Here is a 24,033-nt window from a genome sequence, read left to right as displayed (position 1 = left end):
TGAATGCAGTTAGAAAGTCGTATGTCTCTGGACCTATCTTCATCTGTATTGTCAAATATGTAATCAGTTTAAAATACTTTGCTGTGTTTCCCTTGATGTAAACTGGAAGCTGAAGCAATCATGCCATCAATTAGAGCTTAACTTAGACTTCCCAATGACTACAAGAGATGGGAGTATGCATTTTACATTAATATTTTTTACCATGTACCTTTACTGCCACCTGCTGACTTCAAGTACTTGAAAGAAACCATCCACTTCTTGTATTCTTCAGCACACAGAGCTGTCATAATTTAAGCTAAAATATTTGCTTGAATAAGATTGTATCAGATAACATTTGAAGTAAAAATACCTCAATCTTAGTTGGCTTAAGAAGATTCATTTTAGCAACAGTTACAAGTCCAACCTAATTCAATCCTACACTTAATAATAATAATTCCCACAGCTGGTGCCAGATGGTTCTGTGAATGCTAGGTAAATATTGCACTTGTTATTTATTTAGAATGTTATATTCAGTGCTAAGGTGATTAATCAAGCCATTACTAGGCATGGAATTAACCAGTGCTTATAACTCTTAGCATTACATCTGTTGAAGACATCCAAGAGTCTTTGGTAAAGAAATAAGATCTGTAGGAAATATTCTGTTTATTCTTGTTCTTAACAATAACTCATACAAAATCCACAACAAAATCCACAACATTCTTTGCATAATAACCAAACTCAATGACGAAGGCCAAACCATTTAATATTTCGAACCTGTGAAAGCATACACTGCACAAAGACAGGCTTATAACATATTACCCCCCAGAAATAGTGACTGCATACAGCTCAATACCTCTAATTATTTTTGAAAAATGTATTGTACCGCAATTGCCCCATACACTATAATTCCCACATATTTTGTAAAGCTTTTTATTTCATTATGAATGTAGAGTTCATGAGTCACATCAAAAAGTTTCTGTCTGATAAATAATTCCTATATATCTTAGATATCCCCTTGCATAGTTTCTGTCACTGTCTGTCTCTGGAGGGAAAAATATCTGGCTTTAAATGCAATTGAAATATACCACAGAAATATGCAGCACAAGAAAGGCCAGTATTGGTTAGTGTCACGTTTGATCATTCAAATGCAACTAGAAATCCACCCAGAACCCTGCATTGCAAACTTTGGTCCTAAAGGTTGGGTTTAAACAACCAGTTATTATTATTTGTATTTAATGCTGCTTCTTTTGATTCTTTGCTTAAGGGAAAGGAATGGGAGGGAGGTAGATAAAATGGAACTGCAATTAAAAATTTTTTCAAGAACCAAAGCAGATTTTATTGAGGCACCTAAATGTAGATAACAAAGAGATATAATAATCTCATAGGGATCTTAACAGAAGCTTCCTTATCTATGCATGTCAAATGTTTCACTTCACTGTCTGGAAAGCATAGCAGAAAAAAAGGCATAAACTGGTAACTATAAATCATAGTTATTATATAGTACTTTTCATAAGTGAATCTCAAAACTCACTATTTCTTTTGTGCAAATGGAGAAACTAAGGCACAAAGAAGTGACTTGTTCAAGGTCACCTACTAATTCTGTGACAAAGCTGAGAGTAGAACCCATCTCTCAAGTGCCAGGACTGTGTCCTATTTGCTGAAGCACATTTTACTAAAAATTTTAACTCCATTTTCTATATAAATGTAAAACTGTGGCAAAGAACGTCTGAGAAAAAAATATCATTTTTCATAAGTATCTTACCACAAAATAACTATTGTTTGAATTTTACATATTGATAAAATATGTTTTAAAATAATTTCTGAAAAGAAACAGAGCATGGGAAATTTCAACCTGTAAGAAAGGTCTCTAAGAAAATTATGAACAAATGGAAAAATGGAGATTAGGGCACCGATGGAATTTCAGTCATTACTGTAGTAGAGCTAGAGTATTGTAGTTGTTATGGTCCAGGAAATGTCTGAGGCAAGAATTTTTTGTGATATTTCATTGGAATGAAGTTGGTTCACACAGTACTATAGCAGTTGCAACTGGAAAATGGGGGACATATATACAATGCATTTATAGAGTATTGTTTATCATTTAAAAGAAAAACAATTGAATGGAACAGTTCTGCAGTACACAACATGTGCATCCAAGTGCCACTGCATCTCACTAAGAGAACTGATGTTGAACATTTGTATATATTTGTTATATATATATAAAACAAAAAAATGCTCAGCATCAGTTCGTTCAATGGAAATAATACATTTAGACCACAATCAAGCACCTGTATTTATTTCTTTGGAATATTACAGTCTAATATTCCCATCTGAAGAAATGCAAATTTTATCTCTTGGTGTTGGGTTTTCTTGAACATTTTAGCTTTATTTTTCTAATTAACTTCACAAGATATTGATCTCACATTAAGAACATTTGAGATGGAAGTGACTAAATAACTACTGCTTTAAATTTTGCGGACAAAACTTTAAATTTAGTTATATGTCTTGGCTTGCTTTGATGCTGAAGGCATTTTGGAGGCTATACCTTAAGTTTATTCACAAGCTGTTGCAAGCATAAAACTTGGTAATCAAGGTTTCTTGCCATCAGTGCCTCAGGATCTGTAATAGGTTTGGAGTGTTGTTGTAGCTGTTATGGTCCAGGAGATGTAAAGTTGTAAAGATTTTTGTGATGCCTTTTATTGGACCATCTATACAACTGGGAGAGCTACTGGACAAACTTTTGGTCATTAAGTGCCTTTTTTCAGCTCACCCAAGACGCTGATGTCCTGGGGTGCATATGGATGTTGAGGGAGGCTAGGGGGAGCTAGATTGCACTCTAATGGCCACTTGATATAACTTAGTTCACCCACCCACACTAGTTAGGTTGATCAAAGTGTGAACTGTAGAGAAGTTAACCTTACTTCTGAAGTAGTCTACCTTAGGTCAGATTGGCCATGTTTAGACCAATCTAACTGTCCTGAACTTCTGTGCAGTTCCCAGCACAGCCCCAGGGCTGGAAAAGCCCAGCTACTGGCCCAAGCCCCAGGGCTGTGCTTTCCCTACCCCCTCACTGGCACTGTGCTATTTTTAGTCCCTCAAGCCCTTCCCCCACTCCCAGATGGATAACAACACCCTGGGGACCACGCCTGATCCTGCCAGACCCCCATCCCATAAGCTGCTCCTGGTGTGAGTTTTACTGGTGTTCAGCAGTGGGAGTCACACAAGTAAATCTGGGAGGGAGGAGAGGAGGCTGTTATTCATCTAGGAAAGGGAGCGGGGGGTAGGCCAGGGAGCTAAACTAGTCCCCGGTCCCCAGAGATGGGGGAAATTGCCCCCTTTCCCTCCTGCAGGCCCTGGCTGCCCCCCTTAATTCTGCTTGCCCCCTCTTACCTCCTCAGTGTGCCCCCCATGGACCTTTCCTGTCCTCATCCCACCTATTCCCCACAAAGATCCTACCTGACTCCTTGATCTCCCCAGTTTCCCTCTCCCCAGAGTCGTCTTGCCCCTCCAAGGCCCTCAACTCTCCCTCCCTAGCCTCCCATCTTGACTTACTTTAGACTGGGCAACCTTAGATTGGTCTAACCTCCTCCTAACCTCCTTAAATGTCTGTATGCACCCCTGGTGTCTTAAAGCTTGTGTAACAGCTTTCCCTGTATATAGTTGATTCAATAAAAGATATCATAAAAAAATCTTTGCCCCGGATCTATACTGGCTCTTAGCTATTAAGTAACATTTGTGGCATTGTTTTTGACCTGTGAACCCCCAAATGAGCTGAGATTCCACTTTTTCTCAATATGAGTACACTGTAAACTGAGAAATCCAAATAGATTGTAAAATGGCCAAATATCTAACATTATTTTGACTAGATATCAAGCCTACCCTAAAGAAAAGTTCTCTGCAATGATGGAGTCACTTATAAGGATGGCATGCCATGTTTGAGCCCATCATCAAGAAACCTGAGATATAAATAAAAATAATAATTGAGTATGTATCTTCTTTGAGACCAGAATAACTATGACAAAAATTAAATTAAGCAAGTCAGATAGTCAAAAGTTATTTTAAAGAATGCTGAAGAAGTCCCAGTGATTATGAAACAACAAGTAGGAACAAGATACAATAAATCAAGACTCACTTCTAAGACCTGGGTAGAATTCAGGAGTGATACTGTTGATTTGTACAAGTTGCTCCTTCTTACAAGCATTCAGGAAGGAGACAATTGACATCAGAGGCCTAACATTCAACAGGCCACTTCTCTGATGAGTATGAGATTTTGTTGATAGGAAAGTAGAAATGCTGTCAAAGATGAGACCATTTGAATTAGATGATTCCCACAACAGCAGAAAGTGATATCTACTTCCTCTGTTCAACACTAGCAAGGTTTCTTTGGCACACTTTTTAAGTAGGAAGGAAAAGGGAAAGCAGAGCTTATGCTATACTTACAATATGCTAAAGGAAAAGATAAAGGATAAAATTCTGGGAAATGTCAGGACATTTTCAAAAATGACTTAAGCACTCGGGTCTTTAAAATCATCTTAACAAGTGCTCTGGAGGTGGGGTGGCGGGCGGCTTTAATTAGAATGCCTCTCAGGAGCTACTTTAATTAAAGTGCCAGCAGCATCTCATGTATTCAGCATCCCACCCTTCAAAATGGTGGCCAAGGCACTTTAACTAAAACTTATTTGACAAGCTTTAGTTAAAGCAACCTCACTACCATTTTGAAGCACGGGGATGCTGAATACATGAGCCACCAAGGTCCCAACCAGCTGTAATTACAGCATGTCCTGCATGTCTACAGGCACCTAGGTTTCATCAAAAGTACATGATAAAATGATAGATGAGTATTCAAGTATCTCATGCCACAGTGCAAGAGTTGTTAAGCATTTATTTTATGGATTAAAAAATGCACAAACAGAAAGGTAAAAAAATATATTAACTAGGAACATAGTCTTGTGCCTACTTAAATCAAAGGAAACTCCCCATTATCTTCAAAAAGTTGAGGAAACTGGAAAATTGAGGCCCAGCATGAACTGGACATGGCATTGCACATAAGACTAGCTGGATAAAATAATACAAAATGTTGTTTATCAAACCTGAGTGACACTTATGAAGTTCAAAATATTCCAGGCAGCTGAAAATATAATAGCCTTCATATTTATTTAGCTATGAAGATGAAAAATCTAGCAGTTAGTTAAATTGTGGAAGTGGTTTTTTTTCAGGAGTTTCAAAAATTCAGTTGTGAGCAGAGAACATTAAGGGTCTTCTTCTGCAAACCTTTTTACAATGAGTATCGTTGAGCAATGATACTTGTCCTGCTGATTCTGTTTAGCAAGTTTTCAACAAACTTCCCAAAACCACACAATTTGAAGGATGCATCGCACACCCTTTTCATTTAAATGTGAAAATTCAAAGTGAAGCAAGGTGTAAGCAGGATGTGTTTTTACAGAATTAACAGAGTTCTGTTTTAAACAAGCTATCAGCCAATGTTTTTACATTCTGCTGTTACTGTAATAATAAGTGTTTGCATTAATTTTCTTTTTGAATATAAAATAAATTATTTGAAAGTCCTTTTGTGGGATTTAATTTTTATTGTTGACAATGCGCATAATTAACCAGATTTCATCACACAAAGAACATGAAGAATTCTCAATAGCTTTATTGAATGTTTCTAGTATTTACTTTACAAATTCTCTTAACCTTATATTCTTCTTTATCTCTGAAGCTCAGTACCAGAGTGTACATTAACAGCATGCTTCCTTAGTAGCGATAACTGTATCGCAGTGTAATCTCACTGCTCAGAGGTATGCAGCTTTTCATTTCTTATTCCATTTCTATTTCCCCTGTAGGCTGGGAAAGGGAAATTTCCACCTAGGGAGTTCAGCATCATTCAACATTGATGTTACTTGTCCAACAATTCCTTACACTAGGGAGACCATATGTCAACCACAGTTAGCACTTACAATTTATCAATACCCACTTACACATGTAAAGATCTCTCTCTTTCTCTCTATCGCTATACATTTCAAACACTGGTTTTGAGAACAGTAGGAAGGCAAATAAAAGATGGAAATAAAAAAATAAAAAAACAAAAAAAAACTTACATCCTTTGTCTCTCTCAGTCCATGCATTCAAAGAAATGCTGGTGTTGTTATTGCCCAGAGAGGGTCATCCTTTATGCAGGTAGAAGCATCTATTTCACCCTGCCCTTGGTGTATGAAGTTTGAATGCTCTGCTGTCAACAGCAGAAACAATAATGAGATCTTTTGTTTCCTTCCAGCTATATGTTGCCTGTTGGCAGTCCTGGAGGTTACTGTATGATTGAAATAGCTGCAGAAGGAAATCCTCCTGTACAACACCAAGTCTCTCTGTCATATCAGGTGTCTCAGGTGAGCTTGGAAAACATCATAATCAAAAACTAGCTACTTGCTTAGAATATTACACCAATATCTACACCTTAATTTTTCTCCTAGGAGGTTGTTAAAATTGATTATTATTTATTTACCTTGGATTTTCTCTTAATCAAAACAAACTGATCTGTTTACAGATATCTGTTTATAAACCAGTTATACATATTGTGTATGTCTATAGGCCCTTTTATATCATACTTACATAAATGTGTTTTTCCACTAGCTTGTTCAAAATTTCTGCACTCTAATTGAGTTAGAAACCCCATCTAGCACCAAGAGATTTAAGTATACCAAGAGCTAACTTGTCTTTCCTCTTGCAGTACCCAAGACAAGACACTGGGAAGCTGATATAACTAGGCCATAACTTTATTTAGATAATGTATCTGGGAACTATCTGGCGATAGCTCATGAAGTACAGGCCTTTGTTCCTCTGTAACTTACTGCATCTGATGGAAAATTACTATCCATTCCTATTCTGTTAAGCTTCAGTTTCAAAACAGAAATTTGCTGAACTGCTCATAATTTTAAAAGATATCTTATAGATTCATAAATGCTAGTGTCAGAAGGGACCTCAACAGATCATCAACTCCAACCCCCTGCCCTGGGCAGAAAAGAGTGCTAGGGTGAGATGACCCCAGCCAGATGCCTATCCAGCCTTCTCCTAAAGACTCCCAAGGTAGGGGAGAGCATCACCTCCCTTGGAAGCCAATTCAAAGTTTTGGCCACCCTTACCATGAAGAAGTTTTTCCTGATGTCCAGCCGAAATCTGCTCTCTGTCAGTTTGTGACAATTGCTCCTTGTTACCCCAAGAGGCGCCCTTGGTGAACAGACCATCTCCAGTTCCTTGCTGCACCACCCTGATGAATTTGTAGGCAGCCACTAGACCACATCTCAGCCTTCTCTTGCAGAGGCTGAAGAAGTCCAGGTCCCTCAGTCTCTCCTCATAGGGCTTGGTCTGTAAACCCTTAACCCTATGAGTAGCCCTATTCTGAACCCTCTGAAGGTTATCCGCATCCTTCTTAAAATACAGCATCCAGAACTGGACGCAGTACTCCAACTGCAGTCTGACCAGTGCTGCACAGAGGGGAAGTATCACTTCTTTGGTTCTATTTGTCATGCATCTGCTGATGCATGATAAAATGCAGTTAGCTTTGCTGATGATTTTGTCACACTAATGACTCATGTTCATCTTGGAGTCCACTGTGACTCCAAGATCCCTTTCCACTTCTGTGTTGCTCAGAGGGTCATTCCCCAACTAGTAGGTGTGCTGGATATTTTTATGGCCTAGGTGCAGCACTCTGCACTTGTCCTTGTACTGTATCCTATTGTGTTCTGCCCACTTATCCAACCTGTCCAGGTCTGCCTACAGTCATTCCCTACCCTCCAGAGTGTTCACTTCCCCCCACAATTTAGTATCATCCACAAACTTGGACAGAGTACACTTCACACCCACATCCAAGTCACTGATGAAGACATTGAGGAGTACAGGTCCAAGGACCGAGCCCTGTGGGACCCCACTACCCACATCTTTCCAGGGCAATATCAACCCATCTACTACCACTCTCTGAGTGTGACTCCCCAAGCCAATTTGCCACCTACAGGACCGTGTTAACATCTATGTCACAACCTCTTAATTTATTTATGAGAATGAGATGAGATACGGTACTGAAGGCCTTCCTAAAATCAAAGAAAATGACATCCATCTCTACTCCTGTGTCCAAATGTTTTGTGACCTGGTCATAAAATAAAATCAGATTAGTCAGGCATGATCTGCCTGCTATGAATCCATGCTGGTTGCCCTGCTGCATTATTTTAACCACTGGACTCACACAAATATAATCTTTTATAATCTTTTCAAAGACTTTTCCAAGGATGGAGGTAAGACTGGCTGCCCTATAATTACTCGGTTCCTCCTTCCTCCCCTTCTTGAAAATAGGGACTACGATGGCCCTTTTCCAGTCCTCCTGGACCTGATCTGAACACCTGAGTGCTCAAACAGCCATGCCAGCAGTTCTGCTATGACACCAGCCAGTTCCTTCAGTACCCTTAAATGAAGCTCATCCAGGCCTACTGACTTAAACACATCCAGTCCATCTGATTCTGCACCAAGTTAGTGTCGACTGTTGGTAGGCTGGTGTCCTTCTAATGCCCAACTAAGAACCCATTAGGAGACTTATCTTGACCCTTGTTCAAGAACATTGAGGCAAAAAACTCATTGAAAAGCTCAGCCTTGTCCCTCCCTATCTATCACTAATTGCTCCTGCTTATTCAGTAGAGATCCTATGATTCCCTGTGCCTTCTTTTTACTCCCTACATATTTTTTTAAAAAGACATTTGTTGTCTTTAATATGTTTTGATAGTGTTAGCTCCGTGGTTGCTTTGGCCTTAAATATCATAAATATCTTTAAAATATCTCCCAGATGATTGGAAAATGTCAAATATAGTGCTCATCTTTAATGAAGGGAAGAAGGAGCATCCAGGAAACTGCAGACCAGTCAGCCTCACCTCAGTCCCCAGAAAAATCATAGAGCAGGTCCTCAAAGAATCCATTTCTAAGCACTTGGAGGAGAAAAAAAGACATCAGGAAAAGTCAGCATGGCTTCACCAAGGGCAAGTCATGCCTGACCTACCTGATTGCCTTCTGTGGTGAAATAACTGGCTCTGTGGATGGGGGAAAGCAGTGGATGTGATATATCGTGACTTTAGCAAGGTTTTTGATACAGTCTTTTACAGCATTCTTGCAAGCAAGCTGAGAAAGTATGGGTTGAATGAATGGACTGTAGGTGGGTAGAAACCCGTCTGGATCATTAAGTTCAACATGGCTCAAGTTCCAGTTGCCCACAAGTATCAAGTGGAGTGCCCCAATGGTTCATTTTGGGGCCAGTTTTGTTCAATATCTTCATTAACCATCTAGAAAATGGTTTGCACCCTAGCAAGTTTGTGGATGATACCAAACTCGGGGAAGTGATAGATATTCTGGCCTAGGCAAACTGGAAGATTGGACCAAAGGAAATCTCATGAGGTTCATCAAGGACAAGTTCAAAGTCCTGCACTAAGGATGGAACAATCCCATGCACTTCTACAGGCTTGGGACCAACTGCCTAATGAGCAGCTCTACAAAAAAGGACCTGGGGGTTACAGTAGACAATAAGTTGGATATGAGTCAACAGCATGCCCTTGTTGCCAAGAAAGCTAACAGCAAACTGGGCTGCATTAGTAGCAGCATTGCCAGCAGATTGAAGGAAACAATTATTACCCTCTATTCTGCACTGGTGAGGCCACATCTGTCCAGTTTTGGGCCTCCCACTATAGAAAGGGTGTGGACAGGTTGGAAAGAGTCAAGCAGAGGGCAGCTAAAATAGTTTGGGGATTGGTTGGGGCATATGATTTAATAGGAAAGGCTATGGGAATTGGGCTTAGTCTGTAAAAGAGAAGACTGAGGGAATTTGATGGCAGCCTTCAACTACCTGCAGGGTGGTTCCAAAGAGCATGTAGCTAGATTGTTCTCAGTGGTGACAGATGACAGAACAAGGATCAATGGTCTCAAGTTGTAACAAGGGAAGTTTAGGTTGGGTTACAAGAAAAAAAACTTCTTCACTGAGAGGGTAGTGAAGCACTGGAACAAGCTACCTAGAGAAGTGGTGGAATCTCCATCCTTGGAGGTTTTTAAGTTCTGGTTGAGCAAAGCTCTGACTGCAATGATACGTGGCTGCAATGACCACAGATCAGTGGCTGCAATGACCCCCAGCTCTGGCTGCAATCTCTGACTGCAGTGACCCCAGATAACCTCCTGGGGTCCCTTGAAGCCCTAGTTTTCTCTGATTCTATGTTGGGGATGGGGGGAATCTCATCTTGAATTTGAGTGAATATGATATCTTTACTCCTACAGAACCCCATTCCCACACTATTCTCTCCCTTTACTATGGTAACCACATAGGGGTCTGTAGCACCCGAGCATCCATGCAAATGAGGCCATCCCCAAAATTTTGTTGTTGGTCCCATGCCAAATGGGAGCACCTGAATGGCCCCACTCCATCTTAATGGCATGTCACCTCCTCTGAAGTTGCAGTAAAGGCAGAATCTGGTAATGCCAAAACATTTTTCTCATATTCTGTGTGTGTAAATATATGCAAGTGCCAACGACATTGTCATCAGTGAAGATGTAGCATACTCTCTAGCCTGTTTGCCATGGAATCAATAGACCCACACCAGTACAAGGGATGGAAATGGATAAACCAATATCATGTATGTAATCTGTATTTAATTTTCAGTTTTGGTCCACTTCATTACTTCGCATATTGTACTTATCAATCTAAATTCCTTTAAATGAACCCCTACCACAGACTTAAACATATTGTTAGCTCAAGAAATGTATAGTAACAAAGTTGAGCCTCCAAGGCACCAGATCTGTAACACAGTGGGCACATCTGCACTAGATGCTTTACTGCACAGCAGGCTAATTTTCTGTACAGTAAAGCATCACTGTCTACACATGGACAGCAATTAGGGATCAGTAGAGTAATTTACTGCACAGCCAGATAGTCCCATCAGAAACAAGTGGTATCCAGCAGCACAGTAAATTACTGCACTTAAGCACACATGTAGATGGTGATATTGGGTTTAGTTTTCTCTTGCTCAAATTGAACTGAAGTATATTCATTCACATTAATTGCATGTGTAGATGTGCCCAGTGCCTGCTAGAGGGAACCACACTGTACTCCATACAGCTAGTACTTTAACCTGTACATGACCTACAGGGCAGCAACCTTTGATTTTGCCTCATGGAGATGCTTTATCTCTCTCTTAATGTCCCATCTTCCCCACTTCTATGTTCATGTTCTGCTTTCAGTTATTGAGGAAAGAATGGAAGAGAAGTTCAGCCAAGGTATCCATTTTAAATTCTATGCAGGCACACTGCCTCTCCAGAACTCCCAATGCCACAACCCCTTCCTGATAAAAAAAACAAACAAACTGACAACAAGATCACTATGAATGTGTTCTTTGCTCCTTCCAAGGTCAACAATTCCACCCTGAAAAAAGTCCTTACCTTCCTCATTTCTTCTTCCTGCTCCTGACAGCTCTGGGTGGAGAGGAGTAACCTTGGCTGAAATATCAAGTACTCTGATCACCAACCCATGACCTAGGTGAACTATCCACAAGGAAAGCAATACATACACTCATTGCCATCCTTTTATACTTTTATATAGGACAAGCAAGGTTCATGTTACCCACACAGAAGCAAAAGTTCTGGGCACTACTGTGCCTTAAGAATATGTTGGTAACGATTGATGTCACTGAGCTGTCCACAAACCTAACTGCCACTGTAAGTGCCTATGCCAGGGGTGGGCAAAATACAGCCCACAAGCTAGCAGCAGGCTCCATTTCCAGATCATGGCTCTGCCCCAGATTGGGACCAGGCTGTCACTGCTGCAAGGAGCTGGGGCAGAGCCACAATATGCTGCCTGCATGCTTCTGCCCAGAGCATGCAGGATGCAGATCTTAGCTCTGCCCTGGCCCCAGACCAAGCTGCCCATACCATCCCAGTGGCTCCAGAGCAGCCCTCTGCCCTGCCACACACCTTGCCAGTGGAGCTGGGGCCAGTCACCATGGCAAACCCAGCCTTGTGTTATCACAGCACAGGTGTGTCTGGGGTCTCCATGGAAAACAGCTGTAGCCATGCGGGCAGGGCCTGCTGAGAATTGGAGTCCAGCTGATGGACGGATCCACCTATTTTGCCCACCCCTGGCCCCATGCTGTGCTGTTGGGGATGATTTGCAATCTGCATTTACTGATATTTCTCTTGTCATTGATACTCTTGGAGATATCCCACCTCTTTGAGTGAGGATGTGCAGCCACATTTACCATATTTACTTAAATCTAACATGACCTAGAATTAAAGATAATTATAATTTGTTATAATTTTCTACATATACAATCTATTTATTGGAGAATTGTCAAAAATTCATTTCCTCCCTCCCCCTGCCCCCCCCCATAACAGTGGGGAAAACAGTGGCTGTGGTGGGGTAGTCAGGTGGCTGGGAAGGGTCAGGAAGCCCTCTTGCCCCTACCCCATCTTTATTCCCCTTGAAGCCTTACTACCCCCAGCACCACCTGCAGTCCCCACCCCCATCTACCAACAGCCTCTGCTTCTCCCGCCATCCTCTCCCCACAATCTCTGCCCCTCGCCCCACCAACCCCCAAAAGTCTCTTCCTTTTCTCTACCCTTTCCTCTTCTCCGCTTTACTATCAAACATTGTTTAGGCTCTGTTCACTGCCAGGTCATGGAGCGCAGCACAGAGATGCACAGCCATTGCCAGGCCATGCAACACTGATGGCCAAGCAGAGGATGGAGTCTCCCTACACTAAGTGACTGGAAGGGACTCCAGCCTGAGCTGGTGCTGAGATGTGCCTGACAGTAAGGAAGGGAAGAGAGTGGGAGGGGGTACAGTGGGGGGAAGAAGCTGCAAAGGGCACATGTGGTGGGGGCAGAAGACTGCTGTGAGTTTGACTCTGGCTCTGCATCCAGTAAATGCAGTATCTGTGATTTTTCTTCTTGATGCATAAGGGGGAAGGGCATATAAGCCTTCTCCTTATATTTAGGAACCAATATTCTTATGCTGCATCCTTTTGTCCAACCAGTCAAGCACAAAGTCCCCATCCTCCCTCCCCAAGCCCACATGGAGGGGAACCAAATGGAAAGGCCCTTCTCTTTAGATTGCCAAGTGTTTTTTTTTTCCCCACCCTGAAGCTGTAAAGAGAAGAAAATTATTAGACTGACACTTGGAATGTCTACACATCGTTGTGTTATTAACAAAACATATGAATTGCTCCAGCACATTGTGTTAAGACTGCATCCCAGGGATCCTCTAGTTGTGTGAATGTGGCCTCTGATCTGGGTCTTTCTACAGCAGAAGTCAACATTATGATGAACTAATCTAAATGTGAATGATTATAATATTGTGATTAAAATTATTGACAAACTGAAAAGAAACTTCTGAGCTTATTTTGTTGTGCACTGTATCTGAGCATATAGTCAGTACTCCTGCAAAAAAATATAGAAGAAGGAAAACATTTTCCTGATCAATAACATCTCATAGGCTACAAGCTGACCTTGACAGGTTGCAACGGTGGGCGGATGAGAATAGGATGGGGTTTAACACTGATAAGTGCAAGGTGTTGCACATGGGGAGGAAGAACCGGCACCACACTTACAGGTTGGGGAACTCCCCTCTTGCCAGCACGGAGACGGAAAAGGATCTTGGAGTCGTCATTGACTCCACGATGAACATGGGCCGGCAGTGTGGGGAGGCAGTCAAGAAGGCCAACCGTACCCTGTCATGCATCCACAGATGCATCTCGAGCAGGTCCAGGGAGGTGATCCTCCCCCTCTATGCGGCACTGGTCAGGCCACAGCTGGAGTACTGCGTCCAGTTCTGGGCGCCACACTTCAAGAGGGACGTGGACGATATGGAAAGAGTCCAGAGGAGGGCCACTCGTATGATCAGGGGTCAGCAGGGCAGGCCTTATGAGGAGAGGCTACGGGACCTGAACCTGTTTAGCCTCCACAAGAGAAGGTTAAGGGGGGACCTTGTGGCCTGCTACAAACTGGTCAGGGGGGATCAGCGGGTATTGGGGGAGTCCCTGTTCCCCCGTGCGCTGCCAGGAGTGACCAGGAATAACGGTCACAAGCTGGCGGAGGGTAAGTTTAGATTAGATATTAGGAGGCGCTACTTCACAGTCAGGGCGGCTAGGGCCTGGAACTGGCTTCCAGGGGAAGTGGTGCAGGCTCCTAGCCTGGGGATTTTTAAAAGGAAGTTAGAAGAGCACCTTGCCGGGGTCATCTGACCCCGGTGCTCTTTCCTGCCAAGGCAGGGGGTCGGACTAGATGATCTACCTAGGTCCCTTCCGACTCTAGCTACTATGATACTATGATTTAAAAATAAAAATGAATCTACAAGCCCAGCACAAGGCACTGCCCTAGACAGTGCCCTTGCACATGTTAATTCTGTGACTGGCAATATAACTAGTGTTAGGCCACTATTAGAACTATTCTAAAATTATATATTCTAAAGTTTGGTGCCTGGCTTAATCCTTGTAAGAGGTTTGCTAACAAAGAGACAATGTGTGTCTGTGAATACTTCTTTAAAAAAACCTTGTCCAAAACTATGCTGGCTTATTGCTTTGTTTCCTGGGCAGAAAGGATCTAGTGATATGGAATAAATTTGACAAGTGGTGATGTCTTTGAATTCTTTTCACATGAGAAATCCGATTTAATTTCAGCAGAGCTCTAAAAGACTTATCTTTTTCCTTCTTTTCTGAATGGAAGACACTATAGGTAGAGGAATACCAGCAGGTTTTCATGTTTATTGAATATCCAAATTTCACTTGAGATAGTCAGCAATGAGCTCAAGTTGTGATAGATGTCATATGGGGAAAAGTTAAAAAAAAAAAAAAAAAGGTTAATTGCAGAATATTCCAAGCAGTGTTTCAGTTCTTGCATTCTTGTATTCCTGGAGTTATTAGTAATCCCTTTTGTAATGGCCATTTTAAATTAGATAAACTTTCCATTTTAAAGGCACAGTGGAGGATTTATTCTCTTCTAGATTTATATACATACCTCCCCATTTGCATTAGAAGTTGTTGTATATGCATATGCACCATGGAATGACAAATAAACTGAATCAATGTAATTTTCAAAATTCTTATTTTCTTAAGTGTATATTGCACCATGGGACACTATACAGTATTAGTTTTATTGGGTGTGCAAACACCTACACATAATTCACAAGATAAACCCAGAGATTTCAAATAAGACGTTGTTGTGTCAGACACATTCTGACCTTCTGTGGTCTGAGTTCTTTGCAATAAGAGAATCTCTCTATTATTTTCCTAGCCAAAAAAAAAAGTGAAAACTAAGAGCTGGTATTTTCCTAGAGGGCCTTAAGTCTGAAAGGGGGGAGGGCAGCTTGAGTCTAAAAAGTTGTGAACCACTAGTGTATACACATGCATGCACACATGTACTAACACTGAATTTTCCATGGGGTGCAAGCTGCTATAATAGATATGCTTGTCTGTTGCATTTGAATAGGTCATGGCATGTTTGACATTTGCTTAAAATTCTTATGAGGAGAGTGTAAGAGGGAATCATAGAAATCATGGAAAATTAGGGTTGAAAGGGACCTCAGGAGGTCATCTAGTCCAACGCCCTGCTTAAAGCAAGACCATCACCGACTAGATCATCTCAGCCAAAGCTTCGTCTAGCCAAGTTTTGAAAACCTCCAAGGATGGAGTTTCGACCACCTCTCTGGGTAACCTGTTTTATTGTTTTACAGTCAGACCTTGATTTACATGGTATTTTTTTTGCACAGTTTCAGTTATGCAGGAGCTGAGGATATCCAGTGGTCAAAAAAACCCATGGAAAAAAATCAGAGCAGTGCACACATGGGCAGCACACCCTTGCAGTGTAGAGAACACCTGACTGTGAGGTATGGAACACTTCAGACATGTTTGTGCCACCACATCTTGCACAGTCACATTCATCTGGATGCAGCCCTCAAGTTTATCTGCATTAAAGTATTGCTCCCAATTTGAGAGAACTACACCAACTAAGATTACCTGGAAGGTCCTTTTTGCTCCTAAATGCCTTTTCTGCCCAAAAGAATTCTGCATCCCAAGAAAAATTCCATCTACAAAACCTTTACTTTCAGAACCCCAAAACTACAGGGAAGCATGGCTAAAGCTACAACTGCTGCACAAGTTCATGTAGCCAGCATCAGATAGATATGGACATGCTTCCCAGGACCCTGAGAACAAAATATGGGTTTCCTTTTTCCCAGATCTTCAGTTTCACCCAAAATGGACCTAAAAATGCATCCTTGGGTGGTGAAAAGCAATCATTCATGAAGAGTTCTGCAGCATGGACCCAGACCTGTGCTCACAGGGCAACAATCACCAGGTGCTTCATGGTCTGTGGCATGTCTACACATCAATGTTGTGTTATTAACAAGACATATGAGATGTCCTGGAGGCAGGCAATGAGCCTGTAGGCTGGAGCACCTCCCCCACATGCTCCTGCCCTGGGCAGAGCAGGAAAATGGTGAGAGATGCACCCCTAGTGCACCTGTCCCCCAGGTAGGGCTAAAAGTAGGAAGCTGGGCCTGGATCTGGAGCCGAGATGGGGCCAAAAGCAAGCAAATGGCATGCCTGACACTGCCTAGAGCCATGAAGCTGCAGCTGCAGCCAAAGATAAGACCCACAGTGGCTCTCAGCATCTGACAGTGGTCGCAAGGCATGTCGGGGTATGCAGGGTTCCAAGTTGGCTCAAGTCAACCTGTAACTTCCCTTATAGGGCAGCACCAGCACCAGGAGAGGGAAAGCACTGGGTCATGCTGCTTCCCTCCACTGGAGCCTAGGATGTCTAATCAGAGACCAGCCTGACTCTGTCTCCCAAGACAGGAAACTGGCTGCCCTGTGGACACTGGATTCCAGGTACCTGCAAGGGCTCCTATACACGTGGGAGCCTGCTCTAACGTGCTGTAATTCCAGCCCATCAGCATGGAAATTAATGCACTCCAGCAGCTCCCAACATCATGTGTATCAGCGTTCCCATGCTGAAAAATGGCAGTGGAGCACTTTAAACTAAAACATGTTTGATGAGCTTTAGCTCAAAGTGCCCCACTGCCATTCTTCAGCACAGGGATGCTGATATACATGATGCTTCAGGTACTTTTAATTAGCATGGCTCTTGGACCTGTGCTAGTTAAAGCAGACCACACCTCCCAGACCACATATATAATCATCCATAGTGCCCATCGACACAAATTATCCACAGGGATTGGCCCAGTACAGGCTCACCCTGTGAATCAGGCTTGCAACTGAAAGGCAAACCCAAAGAGCCTTAGCTACTTGAGGGGAAGGCAGACATACACGGTAAAGCTGGACCTGTGAACAGATGATGGACAGACTTATTTAGGTTGTGCTACATTATTAATTCCAATGCAGTACAGAGGTCATTGGCAGGAAATACCCACCAAAGCAACAGGGCTCAACATTGGTCAAGCTGCAGTTGGAGTACTGTGTCCAGTTTTGGGCACTGTAATTCAAGAGGGATGTGGACAACCTTGAGAGGGTTCAGAGGAGGGCCATTCATATGGTTAGAGACCTGAAGGCAAAGCCCTACAAGGAGAGATTGCGGGACCTGGATCTCTTCAGCTTCTGCAAGTGAAGGCTGAGATGTGATCTTGTGGCCGCCTACAAATTAAATGGATGGGCAGCGAGGCAGCAAGGAATAAGAGATGCTCTGTTTACCAGAGCACCCCCTGCAGTAGCTAGGAACAACGGCCACAAACTGATGGAGAGAAGATTTAAGTTAGACATCAGGAAGAACTTCTTTACGGTAAGAGTTGCCAGAATCTGGAATGGGCTTCCAAGGGAGGTGGCGCTCTCCTTGGGAGGTGCAAGGGAGGTGGTGCTAGCTTGGGGTTCTTTAAGAGGAGACTAGACATGCACCTGGATGGCTAGACATGCACCCAGAACTCTTTCCTGCCTAAGGCTGGGGGTCAGACTCGATGATCTACTGAGGTCCCTTCCAACCTGAACATCTATAAATCTATTTCACTCCTAGATAATTTTGTTTTTCTTTCCAAGTCAGACCTTTCTTCCATTACAAGAGGGCAGGTGCCTAGGGCACCTACCCCAATACCATTCACTGGCACACCCCAATACCATCACTGGAACACCCAAGTGGGTTTGGGGAAGGGGGAGGGTGGAGCCCCACAAAAGATGCCCGGATGCTGAGACTTGTGCCTATCTCAACATACCCCACTACAGTCAGGAGCCACCTCCTGATATCTTTTTCATTAACATCAAGTCATGGTAGATGGGATAGAGATAAAGGTACAAAACACCTATTGAGAGTGCAGCACCTGGGTCCCACCCTGATGTGGCCCTTCAACCAAGGTTCCACTACATGTTCCTTTTGAACAGGGTTTCTCCTTACACATAACTGTGCACCCTAATGGCTCCTGATGCAGCTCATGTACAATGCAGTTCCAGTAACCCAGCTGTGGATCACCAGCTCAAGAATTGATGTTTCTAGCACTGTAAAAAGCCATTTTTTATTTCCTGGTCCTCACTTCCATTAGTTTCCTGTTCTGTGGGGAAACACTGTCCAATGCAATACAAAATCCCCACTACCATGTGAGACACTAACACCCAACAACTTATGCATACTAACCTCTTGATATAGTAATTTATCCCTAAGTGTGGCTTAGTGCCCCAAGCAACTCTCTCAACACATCACATACTTGTAGAAGATTATGTTTTTTTCTTTTTCTACTGTGCTGAAGTTCTTGGAAAATAAGTTTCAGACCCACTATGGGATCTCTGCTTTGTCCTTTTGGAGCTCATGAGTCCATTTAAACCAACAGTAGTGTGCATCTTGATCTGTGAAGACAGCTTTCTTATTGACCCAGCCAAATGGATGGAAAAGATGTAAATCCCAATTGTAGACCACCCTCCCTATACACACAGAGTTTTCCATTTGGACAGTATACCTTTAAAGACACACGTCAGTTTTCTGTTGAAGATGGTCATAAGAGTTCTATCACAAACAACAAATCCATCTTCCTACATTTTTCCCTCAGAAATTCAAAATGGAGGCATTGCTTCACATTCCAGCTGTGAGACATGACATGGCCTTTTATTTACAAAGGTCAAAACCAATCAAGTTGAATCTTGGATTATTTTGGTTCCAGCGAAAATGATAAAGTATGTGACAGTCCTTAAAGTATGTGAAGCGCTACAGTTGGATTACAGATTGAGTAAGGAATGTCCTGCCAAATATCCAAAGTGAACCTGTCTGTGGCTATTAGAACTGAGTCTTTCAGAGCACAGGTAGCACTGTCAGCATCACTCAATACTATATTAATCTCAAACATCTGTAAAGCAATGATTTGGAGGTCTATTCACCCTTCACAAGGCAATGGGCAACTAAAAAAGTTTCCAGATCTAACATAGTATTCAATAAAATGGGGCTCCAGTCACTGGTACTCTGAGACTTTGACATCCTACCTTGAGTGAACTTGTTACTATTGTTGATTCATCCACAGTGGAATATACGTAAAGTCAATCACTTGGAGAAAAAGAAGTGACTGATTTTAAGTAATCTTTGAGATGTGTTGCCCATGAGCAAATTCAGAAACCCCCTTCTTCTGCAAAGTCTTGCATTTCTGGAATTCCATGGTTGAGGAACCAAGACAGTACATTTTCTCTGCCCCTTCTGACCTTAATATGAAGCACAAGGCATAGTACAACACATGTATGTTATAGAAGTACTGATCACCACGAAGTCTCCAAACTTCAACATATGGAGCTCTTGCACACCCACAGCAGAAAATAAATATAGACACAACATCTCAAGGGGCGTGTCTACACATTCATTAATGCTTCTTAATTACTATACATTTAATTTAGTACATATTTAATGAAGTACTATCTAAATATACAGTAAGGAGAGTTTTTGTGTAGTAGTGCTGGTCCACAGTTATTTTTTGACGCTTACTGCACATTAGCCTAATACCACTGCACAGTAGGCTATTAGCATGGTTTTTAAGTGCCACACTACTGTACAGTGTTATTAGGCTAATGTGCAGTAAGCATCTCGTGTAGATGCACCCAACGAACTCTAGTTACTATAATGCAAGTTAGTTCCTTTTAGTATCATTAGTCAGGTTAGTAGTTAAGGTAGTTAAAAAGTTTCTGATGAAACAATGTTTCAATGGAAAATGCTTGACTGGTTAAGCCACAAATGTTTCATTTGAAATACTGCAGGTTTGATGGACTTTTAACTATATCTATGGCAGAATTATGTTAAAACCTCTTCAGAGGTCTAGTGGATTTCCATGGACTACCTGAAGCTGGGGATACTGGAAACTTCAGGTTCCAGTCCTGAGGCAGTCTATAGGTGGTTTTGCTGTAAAACAGGAAACCATGGGCCCAGCCCAATGCCAAAGTGTCTGGTAGGTCTGTTCCAGGTTGAGGTATGGTGGCTGCTCAGTGAAATTGTGGAATTAATGTTCTCATCTTTTAACAATAAGATTGACAAAGTTGTCAGTTTCCCATAGCCACTGAAAAGCCCAAAGAGCTTCTAGTTTATAGGAAAAATTTGAGATATTTTGGTTACTGTTCCTTTTGGACCAATACCATATTTGGTAAAAACTTCCCATGAACTAGAATTTGTTTTTTGTTACTGTTCTTTTTTTCCAGACAGCTTAGTAGCTATTTGCTATGAGTATTTGCTTTTTATTATTATTATTATTATTGCGTCATTGATTATGGATGCATCAAACATAGTTAGAAAACAGTACGTAATAAGCATTTTGATGATGTTTCTTTTGGGATTCTACAGAGCACCTTCGGGTCCACATTCCTTGGAAATGTTCCTGCTCAGGCTGAGGTCCACCAATGTGCAGGGAAGATTCATGGCTACAGAGGCTGCATAAAGGATTTTCAAGTTAACAATAAAGAGTTATTCATCATAGATGAGGCCTTAAGTGGGAAGAACATTGAAAACTGCAATGTCCCTGTATGTGATTATCATCCATGCCGTAATGGTGGTTCCTGCACAAGGTAGGTCATTTTCTGATCACTCACTAACACAACATAGCTTAGCATTTCAACCTTGCCATTGTTGTCCTCAGTGTAATAAACAATTAATATCTGGAACTTTTATCTATATTGCACTGACTTAAAAATGTAGGAGTTTCAAAGGTATTTATGTCCTATTTGCTCAAATGAGAAATGGTAATCACAGCCTCAATCTACTGAAAATAAATGTGAAAACTGGTTCTTCAGCTCAAATGCAACTCAATATTAATTGATCAAAAAGTCTCTGCTTTAAGAAAAATGTCTTTTCTGCTTCTTATACTAAGTGGTCAGACTAGCATTATTAAAAACTTACTCCCCTTTCTGTTTTCTCTCTCTTAGTGGGTATATGTGTAATACGCTCAGTTTAGGGATAAAGTAGTATGTACTTTCTAAGTGCCAGCCCAGAAATTTCATTTTGGGAGTTGCAATTAATGTGAATTTTTCCAGGTGTATCTTTACTAGCAGTAATAAAGAGATTAGGCCAGGACCTCTGCTTTTATAAAATAGCAATACTTCATTTTAGTTTAAAGAGTTTAAATGAAAATCTGTAGCTCCAAAAACAAAATTTAGCTAAAAATCCTGATGACTGTGAATGAATCAAGAATCTGCTTTACACTGTTACAGCTCTATTGATCTTAGAATCATAGAAAAGTAGGGTTGGAAGGGACCTCCAGGGGTCATCTAGTTCAACCCAATGGTTTGGACAACTGCAGACTAATTCTGCTTGCTATAGGCCAGCTTGCAGGCTGGTAAACAAAGCATGCTAGAAAGCACCGGCAGGCTGCTCAGGGAGTCACCTGACTGGAAAAGGGCACAGCTCTGGGCATATAATTCCCAGCAAGAACTAAAGTAAATGGTTTGGGTCTGGAAGCTGAAGGGAAAGGAGCTGTGCAGAGGGCTGCCTACTGAAGAGGGACTGTGAATATGCTATGCCTAGAGGTAGCATGTAAAACTGAAGCTGAGCCAAGCCAAGGAGTTTAACCCAGCAAGCCACTAGATGAAGAGCTCCTAGCCAGGAAGACTGCAAGGGATGCTGGGCTGACTTAAGAGATGGTCTAAGAACTGCCAGCTGAATACTGGTGCCTTATGAAAGAATACAGCCCCAGGTAAGGGGAAGCCTTGCTGCAAGGGAGTGGGATGGTCTTGTAATTTGCTATGCCTGGAGCAGGTTAGGTTTATGTTATAGTCATAGGGCTTAATTTTGAGATTAGAGTTATGCACCAGTGATTTGGGACTAGAAAGGGGTATCTCAGAGGTCCCATTAATGTCTTAGGGGTAGGTGATTGCCTTGAGCCTGGCCAAGGGCCTAAGCAGTGCAGAGTTAAAGGTCCCAGAAGGCAAGATAAGGGGCTGGGACTCAGGATCCTGTCCCAGTGTGGTGGGCCTAGGCAGCAAGGGGCCAGCTAAAGGAAAGGAGCAAAGGCTGGGAAGGCCAAGTTGCTAGCAAGCGAGTTAAGACCTGGAATGGTCAGACAGTGGCTTGCGGATAAAATCCCCCTCTTAAGTGTAAGTTGGTAGCGCCTGCAAGACATGGGCATGGCTGTAGGGGAGTTTTGGAGGCCCTGATTAGCCTTTAACATGACGAGGTGTGACACCAGCTTGAGTGAGTGAGATCTTTGTTGCAGAGCCCTGGGGCAGCCTCCTTTTGTGGGCCTGCCTTCTTTCCTGTCACAGCCTGTTGTTAAATAATTATGGTCTTAATTAGGCAAAATCTTAAAATCCATTTTTAATATTTTATAATGTATCAACCTCCATTTGGACATGTAAGAAATTAGTTGGTCAGTTGTAGTCAGTTGTATCGATATAAAGTGCAAGTACACTCAATAACTTCAGAATCCCTTTGAATTTACACAAATCAAAATACAACAATATCTTGGTCTGTATGAAGCTATTTGATGGACCATGCCATGGAATTAAGCACTTAATGGTGCTTTTATTACTTTCAGATAAAAATATGGAATTTGGATGCAAATAGAATAAAACCCAGGACTTCTATAGCTAAAACATGATGACATAATCCCTAATTCTTAATTATTTCCTTTATTTCAGTGGTGTTTTCAGTTTGTGTTGTATTTAAAGCAATTCAGGTATAGTTCAAAATATATATTCTGCTTTTCCTGGCTGCATTCCATGTTTCTGCATCTTTTATTACACTTTAAATCTGTATTAAAAGATGAAACCCCTAAGACTACTCATTTTTAGAAAAAGAGCAAAATCACTGTATGAAGTGAATTTAGGTTTGGAAAGCAGTGTGGCTGTACAGTTCATTTTGAGGAAATAATTCTCCTTAAGTTAATAGCAGAGAAGCTTCCTAAAAAGCATAGCAAGAAAGATTAAAATATGAAGCTCGTAATGGTTTATATGCCCCCATTCCCATGGTCCAGATGCTACAAACTGGGTTTAGCAATAATTAAACAAAAAGATAAATGTTTGGAAAATATCTAAAACATTATTATACCAATAACTTTGGTGTCTGTGTCAGTCATGACACTAGTTGACTAGTCAATACTAGTCAACCAATATTTCTTGATTAATACATTTATTTTAGTTTGCAGAAGGACTCATGAAAATGTAAACATGCACAAGCTTAGTTTCATAGTGCTGAGTACAAGTTGAAAGTTAATTGCTCCCACAAACAAGTGTGTTTCCAGTGTCTCAAATTATTCTCACAGCAATTATTCTTACTGTTGTTGTTCTCTATGTATTGGAGCAGCAGATGGGTCCATTAATGTTAATCAATTAATTAAGACTGAAAAATCAAACTCAATTAACAATAAATTTCAACAGTGAGAAGCTTATCTTTAGATTTCAGGCTCCAAAAACACCATAATTATCAAAAAGTTTGATAAACAGTTGACCTCCTAAAATTTGAAGTTCTCCCTGGGAAGCTACACCTTGATTGAAAATTTATTTTCAACTAAAAGAGGGAAAATATATGTTTTAAGATCAGATTCAAGAAAATACCTACCCATTTTTCTGCATACGGGGCACTTCTACATGTGCCCCT

The 24,033-nt window shown here is 41.6% G+C and overlaps 1 protein-coding gene across 1 annotated transcript in view; it reads left to right on the top strand.

The window, feature by feature from the left end:
* EYS (EGF-like photoreceptor maintenance factor) overlaps window positions 1–24,033 on the top strand; it is a 1,897,540-nt gene that overhangs the window by 1,672,293 nt on the left and 201,214 nt on the right. Inside the window, exons 40-41 of the mRNA XM_090034512.1 lie at window positions 6,251–6,359; window positions 20,788–21,008. Coding sequence (XP_089890638.1) covers window positions 6,251–6,359; window positions 20,788–21,008 — 330 coding nt within the window. The remainder of the gene's footprint in view (window positions 1–6,250; window positions 6,360–20,787; window positions 21,009–24,033) is intronic.

This window comes from Crocodylus siamensis, chromosome 1, assembly GCF_052110815.1.
Source record: "Crocodylus siamensis isolate JL-2025a chromosome 1, ASM5211081v1, whole genome shotgun sequence".
In the NCBI taxonomy this organism is placed as follows: domain Eukaryota; kingdom Metazoa; phylum Chordata; order Crocodylia; family Crocodylidae; genus Crocodylus; species Crocodylus siamensis.
The sequence above is the reverse complement of the archived record's forward strand: the minus strand, read 5'-3'. Positions and strand labels throughout refer to the sequence as shown.